This window comes from Podarcis pityusensis, assembly GCF_964106645.2.
Source record: "Podarcis pityusensis genome assembly, chromosome: 2".
NCBI lineage: Eukaryota > Metazoa > Chordata > Lepidosauria > Squamata > Lacertidae > Podarcis > Podarcis pityusensis.
Window position 1 is genome coordinate 69,515,977 of NC_138029.1, and position 21,010 is coordinate 69,536,986.

Below are 21,010 nucleotides of genomic sequence, written 5' to 3' on the forward strand. Positions count from 1 at the left end.
GAGAAGTGTGGTCTTTTCATCTGGAATAGTTGCTGGGCTGCCACCTTTGTCATGAAAGAAGAATCCCATCTCCTCCCCTCAGGTAACTACTATATTCTTTGTCGAGCCTGGAAAAATCATGTGCTGGCTGAAATGGCTTCACATTCATTTCCTCTACAACCTTGCCATTCCCTCCCTTCCTTATTCAACTGTTTCCCCTATTGATTTAATTTTTTATTATTGCAACTTGCACTCTGCCTTTTTTCCTTTTCCCCTTTTTTACAAGGAGCTCTGGCTGGTGAATATGGAGCTTTATCCTCACAACAAGCCTGTGAGGTAGGTTAAGCTGAGAAGTGCTGACTAGTCTGACTGAGTGCTTTACAACTGAGCAGGAATTTGAACCTCCCTGGACCACATTGAGCATGTTTAGCTGTCCATTTGGCTTACCGTCATTGGATGTGAAACGCTGAGTGGGACCTGAGGTACACCAGTAAATACAGGAGAAGCTGAATTTAAGGAGACATATCAGTCATTCTCTAATTCTTCTTAAGCCCCCTGAAGGGCTCTGGACTTACAGACAGACAGACAGACAGACAGACAGACAGACAGACAGACAGGAGATATGATAGCCACCTTCAAACATCTCAAGGGCTGTCACATGGAGGTGGAGCAAGCTTGCTTTCTCCTCTTCTTAAGGGTAGGACCTGAACCAATGGCTCCAAGTTACAAGAAAGGAGATTCTGACTAAACACCAGGAAGAACTTTATGTTGGTAAAGTGACCTGTTCGACAGACTCCCATGAGACGAGGTGAACTCTTCTTCCTTGGAGGTTTTTAAGCAGAGGTTGGATGGTCATCTGTCATGTATGATTTAATTAAGATTCCTGCATCACAGGGGGTGGAGCTATATGACCCTCAGAATCCCTTCCAGCTCTACAGTTCTCTGATTCACGAAGATCAGATGAGGGGGGAAACAAATTTTCAGAGAAGTGTCTATTGAAGATACTAACAATTTCAATATGCAAAGAAGCAAAAACATTTTGTAAATAACTCCACAGTCAGACTGTTCTGGAATCGGGCAGTCTGTGTTTCCCATCGGCATCAGTGGGAGCTTTCCTCTCAAGGCAAATTGCAGCAACATACCTATGCACATACCCAATCTGGATGGAGGTCCTCTCCTCCCCACATGCTACAGCTCCAGTCCCTTGCAGCTGCTATTTCAGAGAACAAAAACAGGCATGATGGGCCAGCGACATGATTTACATCCTCTCTAGCCTGGCCCTTAGTTTTGCCATTTTCGCTGTGTGCTAAAGCTTTAACATCCAATTGTCTGTGGCTTCAAGCTAAGTCTAGGTTGAAGTTTTAAAAAGTGTTTCCAGCATGAAGCTTGAAACAACTGGGGTCAGGATGCTGAAACTCAAAGGAGAGGATGCGCAGAGGCTTTTTCAGGCTGGTTTTGGATGAGCAGCAGCTAGTCTGACCTGGAGATGGAGTACTAGACAGACCTGTGGTGGCACCAGATCCTCAGTGGGAAGGTCTAAGGTCCTCTGCTGGCGATGGAGGGGACCTGTATGGAGCATGTGTTATGATAGGGTGAAGGAAGGCAGCAGCTGGCCCAGGCCTTTTCTCGCCCACTTCAGCTTTTAAAGGCATCAGAGCATCTTGTTAATTGTTCATTTCCTGGAGCTACAAATGAAATTAGCTCTGCAGAGCATGCTGGCACATGGCAAGGAGGAGATCATCTCCCATCACAGACTGCAAGGCCTGCCTTTTCTCCTCCACTGTCACCTGCTTCTCCTTAACCCTCTCGACTCACTGTTTCCCCTTTTGCTGGCTTCTTGGCTTCCACCTGGCCCATACTGAACCAGCAGTATGACCGCTGGTCCTGCTGTATGACCACTTGGCCCTCTAGCTGTTCTGGGACTACAACTCCCATCATCCCTAGCTAACAGGACCAGTGGTCAGGGATGATGGGAGTTGTAGTCCAAAAACAGCTGGAGACCCAAGTTTGGGAAACCCTGGTCTAGTCCCAACACTTTAACCACTGTGCCACAGTGGCTCTTTCTCCTACTAACCCACAGTGTGAGTTGCTCTCCAGCACTTGTGGTCCTAAGTAGACTCTTGCTGCCCCAAATGAGCAAGAAAGAGCTTCACTTGCCCTCCAACACACCAGCAGTCCTAGACGGCAAGCAGATTCTCTTGCGCTACCTCAGCCTTAGTTCTGTTTCCCCAGGAATCAGAGAAGCTGTTACATATTGAGTCCTTTTGGATCCAGCTTCTTAGGGCTCAGTTCTCTTGCTTGAGGTTTGAGACTTAATGCTATCATGGAGTCACTGCACCCAGAGTCGGCTGGTCTGCCACACTGCACTTCAAATAGAATTTATAGTGCAATATCAATACGTTTATTAAGGGAAGACATGAGGTAATCTGAGGTGGAAATGAGGTTTGTGCGAAACAAAATGGCTGTGCAGAAATAAAGTGCCAAACAATTTCTAATTTAAGATAGAGATTCCTAATTAATATTAATTTCTCAGAGATGCTCTAAGATTTCCTTGGGCGCCTTCTTGAGTTGCCTGCTGAAAGATCAACTCCTCATACTCCATGCAGTTCAGAGCTTGTTTTTGGTCCTTTGAGGATGCTCCATAAAATTCTTTGTTCTTTGCTGAAATTGGATAGGAAATCCCCCAAACGGGCTACGTCTTCATTCCATGATCAACCACATCAGCCAGATGTGGTGAGAAACTGGTTGTACCTTAGAAGCTCTTTGAGAAGAGGAGATGCTCAACTGCAAAGGACCATGAGCAAGTCCCATGGTCACAGCAGCTGCATCCACACACTCCCATTTGCCGACTGATGGAAGCCCTTAGGGACCACTGTTGGCCCACAAAGCCACTTGTTGCTGATTCCCACCTTAGACCCTCTATCAAAGTCCTTCCTCTTTCCCCCCACAAGAAATTGACAATCAGAGCCTAGTCTGATGGCATATTAAACCAAACCATTGCCCCCCTTCCTGAAGCTAAGCAGGTCTGAGCCTGGTCAGTGCCTGGATGGGAGACCATCTGTACACTGCCCTGGGTCCTATGGTGGAATAAAAGTGGGATTAAAATATATGGAAATTTCAGTAATAAGAGGAACATAATAGAGCTTCTTTAATGGGCACTAAATGAGCTACTATAGCAAGATCAATTTTGATCAGAGAAAGGAAAATGTAAAAACTCCAGTTTCCAAAGAGCCAGGCTGATACAACTCCCCTGCGGTGCATTGTGAAAACCCGTTAAATTTTTTGACTGTGAGCTGTCAGATGAATTGCCTGCACCTATACCACCCTGGAATATTATGTCGTTATCAGAGTTTTTAGTCTGTTTTTATTTTTGTAATTCTGTTTCATTATTGACTCTATATGGTGATGGAGGGGTGATATACTTGTAGCTTTCATTGTTATAAACTACTTTGGATGGGCATGCCTGGAAAAGTTGGCATATAACTATTTTAAAAGAAAAGATATTTTGAAAGAAGGGGAGAGAGAGGGAGAGAGAGAGAGAGAGAATGAGGCTATAAGTTTATGGGGGGTGATTAATAAGCACTATATTGCATATGACATCTTGGGATAGCTCAATTGGTACAAGACTAAGACTGTTAATCTCAAGGTCATGGGTTTGGGTACCACATTGGGCAAAAAGCTTCCTGCCTCACAGGGGGTTGGACTAGATAACCCTCATGGTCCCTTCCAACTCTACGATTCTATTACTTTGACTGTCAAGTTGTTGTGACGGTATTCTGCACTGAATAAGTCCTTTTAACAGAGCTGAAAATGGGAGGCAACATGGAACTGCCCCTTACATCTGCAGAAGCGTTTCTACTGGGTCATCTGTTCTTCTGGTTCCCTCTCTGTTCTGGCAGCCAAGGCCTAAAACACAGCAAGTAGGGGAGAGGATAGTGTCATTGCTAATAGGGCACCTTGACTGCAATGTTAACTGTGTCCAGCAACTGGCGGGGACCACTCTGTACTCCCGGGAAAGAGCTTGCCTAGGCAGCTGCATGACTGATAATAAGCCGAGCCAAGAAGGAGCAAGTGCTGCTGGGAAAGACAAGCCCAGATGTGGCACGAGCATCTCCTTTAGGACTATTTATCGGCTTCATGCAAATAGAAGAGGCTAATGAGTCTCCAACTTCACGCTGCCAAGTGGATGTAAATAAATATCCAAGGGACGGGACTAGTAAAGTGGGAGCAAGTATGGCTTTGTCTCATTCTCTCGCTCTCTTGCCAGCCACCAAAGTGTTCCAGAACAGCAGGGACTGTGCCATGGCTGGGGCCTGCCACATTATTTGCAGGAGTTGATTCCTGGCAGGTATATGGCAAGGTCCCTGAGAAAGGCTTGGCAATTGTACATAATGTTGGAGGTGAATGGGCAGAGGAACGGGGTTCTGGGCATGGTGAACGGACACCCAGAGGGAAGACTCTACAGCAGTTGTTGGCTAGGGAAACCCTTCTGGGGAAGAGGGACTGTGGGTCCATCTGATGGGGTGTAAAGATGTCATCTCAGTGCCCAGGATTACATGGAGACAAAGTAGCACAGGAGAGGCCTGTCTCTGCAACCACGTTCTCTGCCAGCGGACCTCATGAAAGCCACTCTTGATCAATTGTGCCCTTGCAGCACACAGTTCCAATTTTCAACTGGTGACATCTGTACTTATTCCAACAGTAGGGATTTGCAAAATTTGGAATATTTTGGCAAAGACTGGGACAGCAGAAAGGACAAAGCTAGAGGAAGGGTTAACCAGAGAGAGTAAACCGGGCTTAAAGATAAGGGAGTAGGGTTTGATGGGGCAACACAACTAGTTTTTGAGAGCACAGAATCCCCATTTCATTCTGACCAGTGGGAGCCCTGGCCAAGGTTTCGTATATTTTTTTTAAGGCAGAGTTTTGCAGGCACAGTCACATCAGTTTTCACCCCTTGGGGCCAAGGAAAGCTGGAGGCTTGCTCTACCATCTCCTATCACACTCCCTTCAGACACACACACCAAGGTTCTCTGGAAGAAGTCAAATTCCATAATATATCTGTGCTACTCAGTGTGGTGTGTGCACATATACGTGATGTGGGGGGAAAGTGTTGCAGTCCATAATGGTTGAGCCATGGGTAGGCAAACTAGGGCCCGGGGGCCGGATCTGGCCCTATTGGCTTTGAAATCCAGCCCATGGATGGATCAGGAATCAGCGTGTTTTTACATGAGTAGAATGTGTCCTTTTATTTAAAATGCATCTCTGGGTTATTTGTGGGGCCTGCCTGGTGTTTTTACATGAGTAGAATGTGTGTTTTTATTTAAAATGCATTTCTGGGTTATTTGTGGGGCATAGGAATTCGTTCATTTTTTTCCTTCAAAATATAGTCCAGCCCTCCCACAAGGTCTGAGGGACAGTGGACCGGTCTCCTGCTGAAAAAGTTTGCTGACCCCTGGGTTGAGCCCACACACTCTATCCTGGCAGAATAGTTTCAGAGGCCCTGACTTCCTTTCAGCCACTAAACAGTTTTTATAAGCAACCCTCAGCCTAAGCTAAAAGATGTGTTTCACCAGGCCTGTTCTGCCCAGTTGCCAGCTCAGCACAACAGTGAATGCCTGCTCCCCAAGTCTCTCTCTCTCTCTCTCTCTCTCTCTCTCTCTCTCTTTCTCGTGTGTGTGTGTGTCTCATCCTATATTTCCTAAACTGCCTCTAACATTATCAGAATGTGTTTGTGTGGGGGGTGTTATCTGTCACTCTTGGGGCCATTTGCTGTCACCTTTCACTGACATCAGAAGAGCAGCCAAGTAACCAGAACATGACCACAAGCAGGGATCAGTTGTGCATTCACATTTACTTGATACTGCTCAGTACCTGAAATTCCTCTCCCCGTCAAAACCATTCAGGGGATGATGAACACCTGCTGGCTCATGGCCAGATCTTCCCCTCAGCCTCCCATCAGCTCTGGTCAATCTGTGTTGAAAAGAGGGGGGTGTTTCTATGGAAACCCCAGTGCTGGGCAGTGATGTCACTACCGAGGCAATGCCTCATGCAAGGGGGGGGGGCTGTGGCTGCCAGGATGGGCATCCCCTCAGAGAGCATCACCCCTTTTTTCCCTCTGACATTTAAAGTGTTCCTGTGCTGCTGCATGCTCTTTGTAGGGTGCTGAGACCCGTGGTGGCAGAGGTCAGGCAGTACTGACAAAACAGAGCAGGCTCAGGCTGGGATCTGTGGTGGGGAAAGCACCCTCCAGCGAGACTCTGGGGGTAGGGCCTGGGCCTGGCAAAAAAGCTCTCAAGATAAGCACACACACAGCACAAGAGCATTCTGTAGGAGGCTGCAGCAGGAGCAGATTTATTCAAACTTCTATAACAGACAATTCCATTCAAAATGCCCAATGCATTCTGGGCCACAGGGGAGTTGTGTGTGTTAAGAAAATGCAAGCTTTAAATAAGCAGAAGAAGGGTGTATGTGTGTATTTAAAGGTTGTGAACTTCTTAACTTTGGCTAGATCTGCCTCCTGCACCTACCTCCAAATTGCTCTTAGGCAGCCCACCCTGCTTGAGGAGCAGTCGAAGGGTGAGAAATTGGGGTGGGGAAGGGGTTACCCTCAGCCATGTGTTTTGCTTATTCCTTGGAGTGATGGGATGACTGTATTACTGGCAGCAAAATGCCTGGCTGGCGCTTGGTGCTGCAGAGAAGCAAACTGTGGCCAGCAGTTTCCCTCTCCACAAAGTCAGGGTAAAAGATGGAAGCCCTTATGCAGCTGCCAAAGAGATTCCCGGAGGCTGGATTTGGCCCCACTTCCCAGAGCCCACAAGACACACAGCAGTGCGTGTCTTGCAGATGAGGAATGGGAGACTCAGGCACAAAGCTCACTCGTGACCTTGGGCCAGTCCTTGCCCCTCAGTCTGCCCTACCTCGCGGGGTTGTTGTGAGGACGGAATGGGACGGGGAGAACCATGCGAAACACTTTGAGCTTGGAGAAAGTGTGGAACATAACCAAAAGGTGGTATTCCGCTCCGCCCTACTCAGAGAAGACCCATAATGAATCTATGCGAGTTCGGTCCAATTCATTCCAGTGAGACTACTTTGAGTAAAACTTAGTTGCAGAGGCACCCTAAATAAACAAACAAAGTGTAAGGGGAAGGCTCCCGCGTCCTGCCCTCTAGTACCATGCGGTGAGCGTGGGACCTTGTGTGTTGAGCTACGAGCCCCGCTCTATACAAAGAGGCAGCGCTGTCTGTGAGGGTTGTCGCCCTTGCCTCGCGCGCGAGAGAGTGCCCGGGGTCTGCTCCTGTTCCGTTTGGTCTTTCTGTGCGAATTGTCTGTTGTTCTTTGTGTTGCTTTGTCTCCCCGCCTCCCTCCCTCCCTCCCTCCCGCTCCCCTCCTCCTTCGGCGCGTCTCCGCTCGCCGTGTTCATATCCTGCGTTGTGTTGACATGCGATGTGCATGCATGCATGTGGCTTGTGGTGCAAGTCTCCCCGCGATGCCATGTGCCCGCCGCCCTCCGTACGTGCGCCGGAGTCTGCCCGTATTGTTCCGAGCCTGTTTTGTCCCGTCTTTTGTGTCTCTTCCTGCGAGAGCGGCGTCTCTCTCCTCTCTCTCCCTGTGCCTCTCCTTGTGTTGCGAGAGGCGCGGGCTTCTTCCTCGCCAGCCCCCTCGCCTGACCCTGGCGCCCTCCTTCCCCGCCCCCTCGCCGGGCAGGGTTGCCCCGCGGGCTCCTTCACACCCTGCGCCCTTCCTTCTTCCGCCCGCCTCTGCTCCCCGCCCTGCTGCGGCAGAGACGGCACCGGGAGAGCGCGGGGGTCCCAGGCAGCTCCTCAGGGGACGTTTGTCCAGAACATAAATGCCGGTGATTGGCAGTCCCTGCTCCCGACAAGCCCAGGACTGGAGTCCGGGCGAGGCGGCAGCCGGACGGGACTCTCTGGACCCCTTGGGAATGACGCCTTGCGCCCTCAGAGACGTTGTGGCCGCGGGGGGGGAGCGGGGGACTGGAGCCCTTTATGAGGGGAAGGGTCCACTCTCCTGGAGCTGGGGGGGCTTCTTCCTCCCTCCCTCCCTCCTCCCCTCCTCCCTCAGCCCTTCTCCCGCTCTTTCCCTTCTTCTGCGATGTGTGAATGCTGCTCGCTCGCCTCTCAGGAGTGCTGTGGAGGTGTGATGATGTCTCCCAGAAACAGCAGAGATGGCTAAGGGGGCGGCGGCGGGATCGCTGCGAGGGGGGGCTGAGAGACCTTTGGCCCCGTCCTGTGTGAAGAGGGGGCAGGGGGGCAGGCTGGCCGTCGGCTGCGGGGCGGAACTGGGGGCTTCCTTCGAGGAAGCCTGCTCGCCTCGCGCTGCTGCTGCTGCCGCCTGTTGCTCCTCCGGGGGCGGGTAGGGAAGCCTGGGGCCCGCGGGGAGGGAAAGTGCTGTGAGGCCGGCCAGTCGAGAGGATTCAGCCTCCTGCCCCCCCCCCCCGCCGCCTTCCCTACCACGCCATATAAAAAGAAGAGACTAGCAAGCGCCGGGCGCCGTTGGCCCCCGAGCCCACCTCCCTCTCCGAGCCGGCGGCGGGCTTTCCCTCCCTCCCTCCCTCCCTCGCCGGCGTTGCCGAGCGAGCCCGGCGCGGGAGATAGGTGTGCTGGGCTCCGCCTGGCGGCTGCGGCTCCCTCTCCCTCCCAGAGGAGGGCTTGTTTGCGTCTCCGGAGCTTGTCAGTCTGGAACCAGCTGTTGCTCCGTCCCTTCCCGTGGCGGATTCCAGTCCGGGTTTTGCAGCCCCTCGCTGGCTCTTTCTTCTTTCTCTTCTGCATTGCCGCGGACAAGGTGCTTGCAGCCAGCCCGGCGCTGCCTGGCAGTGAGTGGCAACGAGGGTGAGACAGGCAGAGAGAGAGGCAGAGAGAGATTGGCATACGCGGAGAGAGAGAGAGAGAGAGAGAGAGAGAGAGAGAGAGAGGCGCGCGCACACACACACGGGCAAGACGCGCCGCCGCCACCGGCCGGCGAGGGGGTCTCTGCGGCTGCCCGGCACGGAGCTCCAGTGCTGGCGGCCGGATCGAGCCCCTTCTCCTGCCGCCGCCCCCTGCCAGCTGCCCCTCGAAGCCCTGGCGGCGGGTCCGTCCGGCCATGAGCAGCAGATGGAGCGCGCAGGGAGCCCGCGGCGGGCTGGGGTGCTAAGTGCCCCCGAGGTGCCTTGAGGAGTTGTTGCGGCGGCGGCGGCAGCGCGGAGCAGACTCCAGCTGGGACACCCCCCCCCTCCAGTGCTCCCTGGGCCGTCCCCATCCCCTCCTCCTCCTCTCTCCTTTCCTCTCTCCCTGGGCCGGATCCTGCCCGTCCTCACACGACGACCCTCTCTCCTGCCGAAGGATGGCTTTATGGCAGCAGCTGGGAGCCGGTGCCCGCCTGGGCACAAGGCTATGGCATGTCCTGCTGGCTGGCACGATCCTCACTAGCCACATTCATCCCAACGGTGAGTCAGAGCGCTCTTTACGCGCGGTGGCGTCGGTCTGGTTGGAGCAGCGTGAGGGGCTCTCGCGCTCTGCTCGGGTGCCTTCCTTGACGGGTGGCAGCCTCGGGGACGGCGGGGGGGGGTGGCGGCGGCGGCGGCATGAGGGGGCGGCTGGAGCGGAAGAGGCATCTGAGTTCGGTTCGACGGGGAGTACGGTGGGCACTGGCGGAGGATGCGGCGCCGTGGCTTCATCCAGGGGGGCACTGGAGCCGCCAGGTGGCATCGTCCTAGGAGTGGGCACGAGGTGTGTGTTATGGAAGCCAGGGGCTCGGTAAGCGGGAGTGGGCGCGGATCGTCGTTGTCGAGGTGCGCGGGAACCCTGGACTCGACAGGGAGCCACTCGGCATCACCAAGTGTAATCACAAACTTTCCAGCCCGACTGCACCCCCTGCTCTGTCTAAAGCAGCCATTGGGCTCGGTGCCATGTGCAACGCTGCCTCTGCCACCCGCTGCCCTGGCACTGCCAAAGTGTGTCTTGCGTCTGCAGCAGAAGGACCCTCTTTTCCGCGGCTCGGTCCTGATCTCTCAATGCTTGCGCTTCTGCCCATTGCTCCCCCCCCCCCCATTGATTGAGTTAAAACAAGAGCTGGGGAGCGTGGGGGTGTCTGGCTGCATCTCTGCCCCCTCCCCACCCACCTTCTTGCCAATCCTCTTGGCTTCAGTGGAGCTCACAGTCTTATTTGTCTTGCTACTCAGATCTGGCAGGCAGCTCTTTTTTTTGCAAGGTGACCGAAAGGGTTTTTTGTAGGAAGGATGTGAAACAGAGACTGCTTGACTGCTCTGGCCTCAGCAGGATAACTGGGACCTCTCTGGAAGTGGGACTTCCAACAACTATGGGGGCAGTTGTGCCTAGAGGTTGGCAGGGGAAGTTTGTGGTTGGGGTAAGGGGAGAAGATTATGGTACATATATTTAAGCTGAAAAGCCCTGGGTCTGTGATGGGAACCCCAAGCTGAGGATTTGACAAAAGGCATGGGGCCTAGTGGTGCATCTGCGTTCAGTTTGCCCTGTGCCAAAGAGAGGAATATTGATGTGGGAAGTGGTGTGCGTGTGTGTTATTAGGATGACAGAGGGTGTCTTCAGAGGGTTGGCTAATTGTTTCACATTCCTCTCCAACAAAGACACACATCTGCTCACCCAGAGTTCACTGTCCGGCTGGGCTCAGAGGCAGTTAGTTTCCTGATCAGAGCAGCATCCAAAGCTTGAACAAAAACCAACAGTGCAGTCCTCCAGCCTCCATGAGGCCTGGCAGGGCTTTGATTCCCAAAGTAAATTGTGGCGAACTGAGGCCCAGAGCCTTCAGGACATTGCCAAGGTCAGCCAGCAGGTCAGTAGCAGAGCGTGGAACCGAAGAAGGACAGCCATTCTCATTCCTACCACCCTCCTTCTCTAAGCAGGGTCTCGGGGAAGCTAACCTGGCATGCACAGGTGTGTCTCTGGAATTGCTTCTGGCGCCTCATCAGCAGAAGGATTTCCAAGCTACAACCCCAGCCACTCCGTCATAATGCACCAAAGATACACACACACACATGCACTCATGGACGCATACTTTTCAGGATCTCTTGAGGATTAGAAGGGTCCTTTGCAAATTGTTTGCAGCTCCCACCGACCCCATACAGCAAGAGGTTTGAACATATGCTAGGCACTCATGTGCACGCACAACAAGCACAGACACAGACACATTCACAAATGCAAAAGATAATGTGCACATACACACACACACACACACACACACACGGTGATTGCATTGTCAGCAAACAACCACACAGTCACACAACTGCACACATGTTATGCTGCCTTTGATTATAACAACTCCTCTCTAGGCAACACGCCTCCTGGCCGCACACTTGTATGTCACAGAGCCCTTCAGTTACACACCTAGCCAGAACACCTGGCAATGAGAAATACATGCCCTCTACAGAGCAGCCACTACCAACTGCACAAACAAGCTGCCTATTGTAGAGCTGCACAGTGATTCTTTGAAAACCCACACATGCCACAGGCTGCTTTGAAGGATGAGGACCTGGACCTGGCAGCAGAGAGGAGCATGAGTGGATACTGTTTTGTCTTTTCACTCTGCTCTTCTCACTGATCTCAGTGCCAGCCTGTAGGGAGACAGCCAACTTTCAAGCCAAGCAGGGGGTAAGTCTTCCCGTCTAGAGGCACAGTCAAAAAAGGGGCCCACATAGAGGGGGGCCTCTTCCCTGCTGAAGATGGTGGGCATTCCACCTGCCTGGAGGCTGCGGCTCATCCTGGCAGCATAGGAAGCCTTTTGCCTATGGATGAGGGCAATTTGACCCCTTTGCACAAATTCTGGCAATTCCAGAATGCAGACAGTTTGTTCTGTGCTCTTCCAAATCTACAAGAGCCCAAGCCAATTGCATCACCCCACATGCCCCAAGTTATTGTGCTGTTCTGAGGACTCGGGGAGCCATGGCGGTATCAGCTGTAGCCAGGCACAGTGTCAGAGCTGAAACAAGCATTGAAAAACTGCTGGACTAATTGCCTCTCCCCCCTACCAATGCTCCATAATGCTGACTTTCTCAGCCTGCTCCCTTAGGATCACACAACTACCTTTTTCATCTCAGATTGTCTTTGTCCCTTAGCTCTCTTTTTGCTCCCATGCATTTTCCCCAAAGTCGTGTCTCTTGGTTTTCCTCACTGGCTTCTTAAGACGAATGGCCCTCAGTTCAGCTCTATGATCCTCCACTGCCTTGATGCCAATTTCCCTCCACAGTTCTGTTTGTGGGGAGTGAGCAAGGAGATCATATGGGGAGAGGTGATCCAATCACTATCAACACATAATACAATATCACCCCATCTTATACTGCTAGCCTATGGTTGGGTGCATTCCCTGCATAGCACCGAAGTGGATTAAAATCTTTTCCTCCATTTCATTTCCTCCAGAACATGGAAGGGGTCCACCCATTGACTCTCTTGGACTGCCCTGATAGCTTGATGGTTTGGTTAAAATAAAAAGTAGTATGGAGTAACTGATCTCTATTGAAATTGATCTTGTGACCCCAGCATGTGCTCCAACGGAGGGTTGATTGGAAAACTCACAGTGGACTAAGATGTCAGAAATCAACAGCTGTAGATGAAGGACGCCTCTGAGCTGTGCCTGGGGTGGGACATAAGGGGCCAGTGGATGTAAGTGAGAGGGATCTGAAGCCTGCTTTTCAGTTGGTGTATTACTGGACTGCCTCTCCATTAGGCAGCCAGGTCTGTGATTTGCCCTGCCTATATGCCAGTAGTGAGATAAGACAATGCATCATCTGTTTATTTTCACAACTTCATGGTGCCCCCAGAGTGCTCCTTGCCTAAGTTAAGCTACAAGTTAAGGAAGCATACAACCCCACTTCCTTTTGATAAGCAAAAGGAAAGGACAGGGTTGTCAGATCAAAATAAAAACAAAGGACACCCTGGAGATGTGCCTTGTGCTCCGCAGGGTTATGCAGAGGTGAAATGTTCTTAGATAAAAGGGGTGACCTGTCTGCTTGGTGTTCTTGATTTGCTTGGCTGTGAGGTGCAACCCTCTATAAAGCCTGAGATTTGGAACAAGTGAGCTAGTGACAAAAGACAACCCTGGGAGAATCCCATGGCAAATGTCATACGCTACCAGGTCTGGCGTGAGAAGATGTGTTCTCTCATTCACTCACTAGAAGATGCTGTCTTCATAAGGACCTTTGAGCCTGGACTCTGCAAAGGCAGAGAGAAGGATGTAGGTGGGGGAATTCTCTTGGCAGAACTAGAAAGGTGAAGGATTGGCAAGGTAAAAGAAAAGACTGTGGTGGCAGGCGCCAGGTTCCTACGTTCCCATAATTACATAATTAAATACTAATGCAGGGATGTGGAACCTGTGGACCTCCAGATGTTACAGTACTGCAATTTCCATAATCCCTGATCACTGTTCATGCTGGCTGGGGCTGATGGGAGCTGGAGTCCACAGCAGCATCCCAGCCCTGGTACAAACAGCACACAGTGGCCATGGGATGCTGATGGACTGTTGGAGGGAAGGAGAAAGAACAACAACAAAATAGGGAAATGGACTGGAGTAACCTGGGAGAGAGAGCAGGGCTCTAGCCAGCCAGCCAGCCATGAACCAGTGCACTCCATGCTGCAATACTGTATTATCAATCTCTCCATGTGATCATTCTTATGGACATAGGTTGGTCATACTTCGAAGCTGAGTCATGAACCAAGGGCCCTGCTGTACAAGTCCTCAGCAATCAGATGCTACCCCAGCCCAGCCCAGCCAGAAAACCTCAGAGGCATGCTTTGTAGAAAGAAAGGGGGAGCCCAAGAAGATTCCTGATCTAGGGACTGGTCTCAGTGCACCAGATGTCCTTCCACAGTCTTTCACATGCCTTATAGAAGCACCTCTGAACTGCAGTGGTTTGCAGGATTTCCCAACCTGGTGCTCTCCAGGGAGGTCTTGGTTGGACCACGACTCTTGCTATCCTTGACCATTGGTTGTGCCAGCAAAGGATTATGGGAGTTGATACTCAAACATCTGGAGGGAACCAGATTGTGGACGCCAGAGCTGTTGTGCCCATGAATACCAGTTGCTGGCAACTGAAGGTCGGCAGAGTGCTGTTGGGCTCAAGTCCAGCTTTCAGGCTTCACCATCTGGTTGGCCATTGAGAGAACAGGATATTGGACTGGTTGGCCCCTTTGGCTTGATCCAGCAGGGCTCTCTTCTTATGTGGAAGGCAGGGGCTTCAGGTGTGGCACAATATATTCATTTTCTCCATGCCACAGAAACAGAGGCAAGCTCCAGAAGGTCTGATTGCAGCCCAGAGCCATTTCTAACCACTATGGTGGTTTCCACAGTTTTGGAAGCCTTGGTTTTGATGATGTCAGTATGGCTTAGGTAGGATGGGGCAGTGAGAATTGTCAAATTTGCACCTTTCTGGAGTGGGAGGGAGGTAGCAGTCCAAAACCAGGGTGGGCTTTGAGAAGCCTTTCCGATGCTGACTCCCTCCCATTCCCTAGATGAACCTCTATGGGTTTTTGTCACCTCCACCCCTTCTTCCAGCAACCTTGGTGGATCACCAGCGTATAACCTTTCTGCCCCCACAGCTCCAAATCAAAGCCAGCCAGCCTACTCAGACTGACAGCTGAATGTCATCTTTCCCAGAGATGGAACTTGGTTGAGAGTTCTCTATGAGTCTCTCTGAGAAATATATATAAAGATAATTTAGGGGAGCTGTCATAAAGTAACACATTTTTATTCCCGATTAATCACAGTCACCAATGTGGATTAGCATCACCACTCTAGCTTTTAATGCAGACGTGAGGAAACTACCTCTGTCCAATGGCCACATTCCATGCAGGTGGTGGGCGGGGCCAGGGGCAAAAGTGGGAGAGCAAGGGATGTAATTTCTAAATTACATCCTGGACAATTTCTAAATACGCTCACACACCCAGGCACCCAAGAGGCATGATCAAAGCTCAAAGACACATTCCAGCCAGGCAAAAACATTCAAGGAGGGTGTGGAGCAGGGCAGAATCCTGAGGGCCATATAGAGGGGTTTGAAGGGCCTGAGGTTGCCCACCTCTGTTTTATTGTGTGTTCTCAAGATTACGTAATGTGTGTTTAATCATCCTTTTGCTTTGCGTAATTGCAGAAGCTAAAGCATAGTAAATTGATGGACTCCTATCGCCTTCTCTTTCAGTGCATCTTCTGGGGAGGGTACTCCCAATCCCGTGCTAATCTGTGTTTTTTATTCTGGGTTAATTAACACAGAGTGTTCCTTTATAATCCTCAACAGGTAGTACAATCACCTTTCCATTCTTGGAACACTCTTTGTAAGAGAAAAGAGGGGTGGTCCACCTTTTTGCTAGTCTTCAAGCATTCTGGTTATAGAGTGGTTTTTCATGCGTTTTAAAAGTGTGTGGAAGGTTAGCCTTATATTATCTTGTAAACAACCCCTTAAATAAGCAGGGGTCATTGCAGCAGGAATGAGAAGATGGTGACGTTACCTTTGTATGAATCGTGAAGACAAACATTGCTAAAACCTGCATCCTGAGCCCTGCTTATATTGCAGTTTTTTATTTTTATTTTTTAAAAAACGTGTCAGTAAAAATGTGTTCATAAATCAGAGGAAGTGGGGAGAAGCTGTAAGAATAACTGGAGGGCAGGGAGCCCTGCCTTACCAAAGCAGTTCGATCTGTTTAGTCTCTCCAAGAGAAGGGTAAAGGGTGACTTGATCACAATCTCTAAGTACCTACATGGTACGGAAGGAGATTTCTGACGGCAGGCGGCTCTTTAATGCAGCAGACAAAGGCAGAATGAGAGCCCCCGGCTGAAAGCTGAAGGCAGACAAATTCAGACAAGAAATTAGGTGCAGATAAGCTGCACCCTCTTAGCATGGGGAAGAAAGAAAGTAACCACTGGAACAATCTAGCTAGGGAATTGCCAGACTCGCCTTGCTGCTGCTGCTGCTGCTTTTTTTTTGGGGGGGGAGCCCTCCTTCACAATAGCCCCTTACGGCAGAACGAGGTATGTGCAAGATCTTTCATTATCTCTGCGTTCCAAGCAATGTGAACACCAAACGCTTCCTGGTGACTTTGGGATGACATCAGCTGGGCAACTTGCACTGAGCCGTTTCATTTTGTTTCTTACCAGCTCATGCTGGGGTCAGGTGCGTTCAGCTCCTTCCTTCAATATTGCAGGAGAAGGAGACGGGAGGGGCACTTTCTTCTTTTCTTGAACCAGAGAGGCGTTCGTGTGAAGTGAGGGTAAATGCCACCCAACCTTTCCAGGAGCTATATGCCAAAGCCCCTTTGAATGTTTGGGTAAGAATCTCCAGCCCAGCAGGTGCAGAAACTCACAATGGACACTTCCAATGTTCTGATATTGGGGTCAGAGCTCAGTGGTAAAGCTTTGCATACAGAAAGCCCTGGGTTCAATCCCTGGTGTCTTCAAGTAGGACTAGGAAAGACTCTGGAATGCCACTTCCATTCAGGGTTTTCACAATACTGAGTTAGCTGAAGCAATTGTGTAGCTTGGAATAAGGCAGCTTCTAAGCTTATACCTATGTCCCTACAGTTTTCTACAGTTCCAGGGTTTGAGATCGAACGACTTTCATCCTACCTGCAGTTCCTTGAGAATGCTCGGATGAGGAGCTTCAAGTCTTTTTTGCCTGTTATGTAGTTCTCAGCTCCTGGTGAAAGGAGAGAAAGAGAAATGCAGGAATTAGTTCCCCGTGGTATGGTAGGGGGCCTCTGTATGTGTCCGTGTGTGTATGAGAGAGAGAGAAGCAATATCACAACTACGTGGACAGGACCAATCATGCATCTCTATCCCATGATACTGAAACTGGCCTGCTACTGGAGTCATAAGCAATGGGGAAAGACCCAAACAATCAGCTCTACCTGCATGCTTTCTCTTGCTGTTGGCATGGCTGGTCCACCCATGAGGCAAAATGAGACAACTACCCCAGGTGGCAGGATCCACAGGGGCAGCAGATCCAGCCTCCAAGGAATGCATGTTGATTGATTGACCCACGACAGTAGGAACATGGGAACCCCAATAGATCAGACCACTATTGTCCACACCAAGGATGGCCACATTGGCTTTCCCAAAATTGTTGTTGGATTACTGCTCCTATAATCTTCAAGTATTGATCATGCTGGCTGGGGCTTATGGGAGTTGGGAGTCCAAAAATATCTGGAGTGTTACAGTCTCCACCCTTGGTCTACCCTGCCTGGCAGGAGATCTTCGGTGATTCAGGCAGCTATATCTAGAGAGACTGCAAATTGAACTTATGCAAGGGCTTTGTTTTTGCACACCAGGTTTTCCTTGTCCAGGTAGATACAGGAAAACAATACTGAGTGAACAACCCCTGCAGCAACTTCAGGCACTCGTGTTAATATAATCACACCAATATAAGAATAACAGAGATCCTGAAGTGCATCTAAATATGAGAATTTTGCCAGTGGTGTGACCCTCAGTCCCTGCCAGCATCTGCTAGTATCTCCATTTAAGATTCCTCCTATTCAGGCCTTTCTTGTACTGTCACCCCAAGTCTGACCCCCCCAGGGTTGTTCTGATTCTGCACCCCCCCACTAATTAATTATCCATAGTTGTAGCTCCCCCACTTCCGCTGTACCCGAACTGAGCTTCAAATGTGACCACAAGAGCATAAGCAAAGACCCACTGTTCCTAACGCTGGAAACTCAAATGACCTTTGGATCATCACAGGCAGGTCATGATGAAGATTTGTTTGTCCCCAGCATGTGTTAATTAGAAGTAAACTGTTTCTGAATATAGAATTCCTTTATTCATTCTCATGGCTAAGACACATTGATCAAACTATCCACCATTAATTTGACTGATCCTCATGGCCTCCACCACATCTTGTGGCAATAAATTCCACATGCTAATGATGTACTGCATGGCTATATTCTTAAGTATCCTGAGTCTGCTGCCAATCAATTTTTATTTGGATGATCCAGAGGTCCAGTATTTTGAGAGAGAAATCTCTCTATTCATCCTATTCACGCCATTCAAAATTTTATAAACCTCTATTATGTTCTTTCTAAGTCATCATTTTTCCTAAACTAAGAAGCATCTCCCTTTTTAGCATTTCCTTTTAGGGAAGATTCTCCAACTTCCTGATTTGTTCAGTTGACTTTTGCTGCATCTCCCCCAGCTGTGCTGAGGATGTCCCTCATCAAGTCCTCCCTATTTAGACCAAGTAGGCTGTCAGAATTTAGGGCATGTTCCCCCTCCCCTCCCTGTAAGCAAATATTGATTAAGGACTTTTTTCACTCATGACTCAACAGTACATGTATGTTCAGATACATCGGGGTTTCCCAAACTTGGGTCTCCAGCTGTTTTTGGACTACAGTTCCCATCATTCCTGACCCCTGGTACTGCTAGCTAGAGATGGTGGGAATTAAAGTCCAAAAATAGCTAGAGACCCTAGTTTGGGAAACCCTGATATACACAGACACACAATGTATTCAAATGGGGGAAAGGCTCTTTCTGCAAAGTTAATTCTACCTCATACCCCCTCATAAGAGCAGCTCTGCTGGATCAGACCAAGGGCCATCTGGTCCAGCATCCTATCTTCACAGTGGCCGACCTGATGTCTATGGGAAGCCCACAATCAAGACCTCTTACCTATTGATAGCCTCATCCTCCATGAATTTGTCTAAGCCTCTTTTAAAGCCATCCAGGTTGGTGGCTGTCACTGCCTCTTGTGGGAGAAAATTCCCAAGTTTGCCTCTGTGCTGTATGAAGAAGTACTTTTGCCTGTCCTGAACCTTCTAACATAAATTGTTTGTATTTGTTTATTGCATTTACAGTATATCCCACCTTTTTCTCCAAGGAGATCTAAGCGGCATGCATGTGAGGTAGGTTAGGATGAGAGGCAGTGACTGGCCCAAGGTCACCCAGTGACCTTTAGAGCCAGGTGGGGGATTTGAACTCTGGTCTCCAAGATTCTAGTCTGACCCCTCTTAACCACTACACCACACTGGTTCTCCATTAGGGGCAGGTTGCCTTATACTGAGTCAGTCACTTAGCTCAGTGTTGTCCACACAGGTTGGCCACAGTTCTCTAGGGTTTCAGATGAGACTTTGTCCTACTGTCCCAGCCCTAACTGAAGATGTCCAGGACTAAATCTGGAGCCTTTGCCATGGGCCAGGAGTCAGCCTCACCTGCTGAGCAGCAGCCTGAAGGGGCAGAAAGGGGAGTGACTCCACCTGCAGCTGATCAACCTTCAAGGACTTAAGAGAAGGTGCTGATGAGAACCAGCTGGCTTCAGCCTTCTTAAGCAGAGCTTCAAGCAGCAGGTGGATGCTGGTAGCAATGCTAGTAGCTCCTGGCCCTACCTTGCTGTTTCCTGCTTGTTGTGACCCTGGACCCCATGATCAACAGGTTCCCTGATCCCTGAACCATCTGACCCCATGGATCACTGTTCATCCAGCCGTAGGACTGGACCTGACTTTGGATGCTGCCTCTTCCTCCAGGCAAGTACACTTCAGAGACTCTTCTTGTAACAAGACCATGACAACCTTCTGTACGCAATGCAGATTCTCCGTGGTGGAGCAAGGGCCATAACCTAAACATTCAGCTTCACTGATAGCCAGGGTTCTGCTATTATGAGAAAAGCTGCTCTCTATCTGCTTCTTCCACACCTTGCATAATTTTGTGTGCCTCTATTATGTCTCCCCTCACTTACTTGCTCTCTACTCAAGTTTCGGAACAGAGGCAAATCATTCCACAAATACAAATGGTACTGATCGCTTGGGACTGAACCACTACTTCAGAATGCAGGACAATATTGTGTTTCAATGCGCCCCCCCCCAACACGCAATCTCTTCTTGCACATAGAAAATGAGGAACATAAGCACATACAGAAGAACCCTGCTAATTTAAATGGTGTTCTAACCTTTGGGAAAGACACAAGCAGAGCATAAAAGCAGCAGCCCATTTTGTATCCCCCACAAGGAGTATTCGGGGGCTTCTGATCTGTACCATTCAGAAACTGAGGGGAAAGCTTGCGAGAATCCTCTCTGGCATCCCCCCCCCCCGGCAAGAGATGCATGGTGTGTTTTGTTTTGTTTTGATGTGGAGCTTTCACTCCTATGAGCCTCTCACCTGCATTCCAAAGTGGTACACTCCTAGGACAGCAGCACCATGTGCTATTTCTGGAGGTGTAGTTCAGCTTGGAACACTTTCCCGGTCTTTCTTAGGCTGGATCGATCTTACTGCCTGAGGGCCCTTTCAAGTGCTAATCCTGTCTGAGTCTTGGATTTTCCTTCATTTGTCCCTGTATTACAAAACTAGTCCCATGGGTTGTGGGGCTTTGCATAATAGGCGGCTATGGGGGTTCTCTATAGGAGAATATAGGAAGTCAGACCATTGGTCCACCTCACTCAGCATTGCCCCTGCTGACTGGCAGCAGCTCTCCAGGGTTTCAGGCAGGGTTGCAAGGTGGTAAATGGTTATCTAAAGCTTCCTAGGGATGCCCTGGGAGCAGCAGAGCTTCCTTCTCAGACAACCTGACCATCGATCCTCATATAGACGTGGCAAGCCTAGCCCCAGGTCAGACTGGGCTCCCAGGAGGGATCTCCTAGGCAGCTTGCCCTCTGATTTCTGATTTCTGGCTTCCGTATGAGAAACCACAGATGTGCGTGCTGGCCCAAATGCCTTGAACAAGGCAAGTTGGTGTGTTTTGATGTGCATCAGAGTAAGGTGTGTGTGTGTGTATTTGTGTTGGTATGGTGCCTGGGGGTCTGTAGCAGCTTGTGCTTCTATCTCTGAACTGGGCTATGGATTAGCTTGCGGTGCTGAATGTCAGCCCAGGAACAGGGACTGAGAAATGGATACTGCTCCAGAAGGGGGGCTTCTATAATTTCCAGAAGATACACCTCCCTCAGTAGCTGACCCACATGGTAGCAAACTAGATGCCCCACAGCCTCTAGAGTAAACCTAAGGGTTCCCACATCCATAGCTGTTCTCCAGGCAAGGTGGTTGGTTGTGCGCACATGTTTTTGAACTCCAGCTTGCGTCAGCCAACAGGGCCAACGGTCAG

The 21,010-nt window shown here is 50.2% G+C and overlaps 1 protein-coding gene across 2 annotated transcripts in view; it reads left to right on the forward strand.

Moving 5' to 3' along the window:
* Positions 1 to 8,928: 8,928 nt before the first annotated feature.
* Positions 8,929 to 21,010, forward strand: part of UNC5A (unc-5 netrin receptor A) — a 92,398-nt gene continuing 80,316 nt past the window's right edge. Inside the window, exon 1 of one of the 2 annotated variants that reach the window (XM_080987998.1) lies at positions 8,929 to 9,421. In XM_080987998.1, the coding sequence (XP_080844124.1) occupies positions 9,319 to 9,421 (103 nt within the window). In that variant the 5' untranslated portion in view covers positions 8,929 to 9,318. The remainder of the gene's footprint in view (positions 9,422 to 21,010) is intronic. The other variant, XM_080988000.1, reaches the window with a different exon arrangement.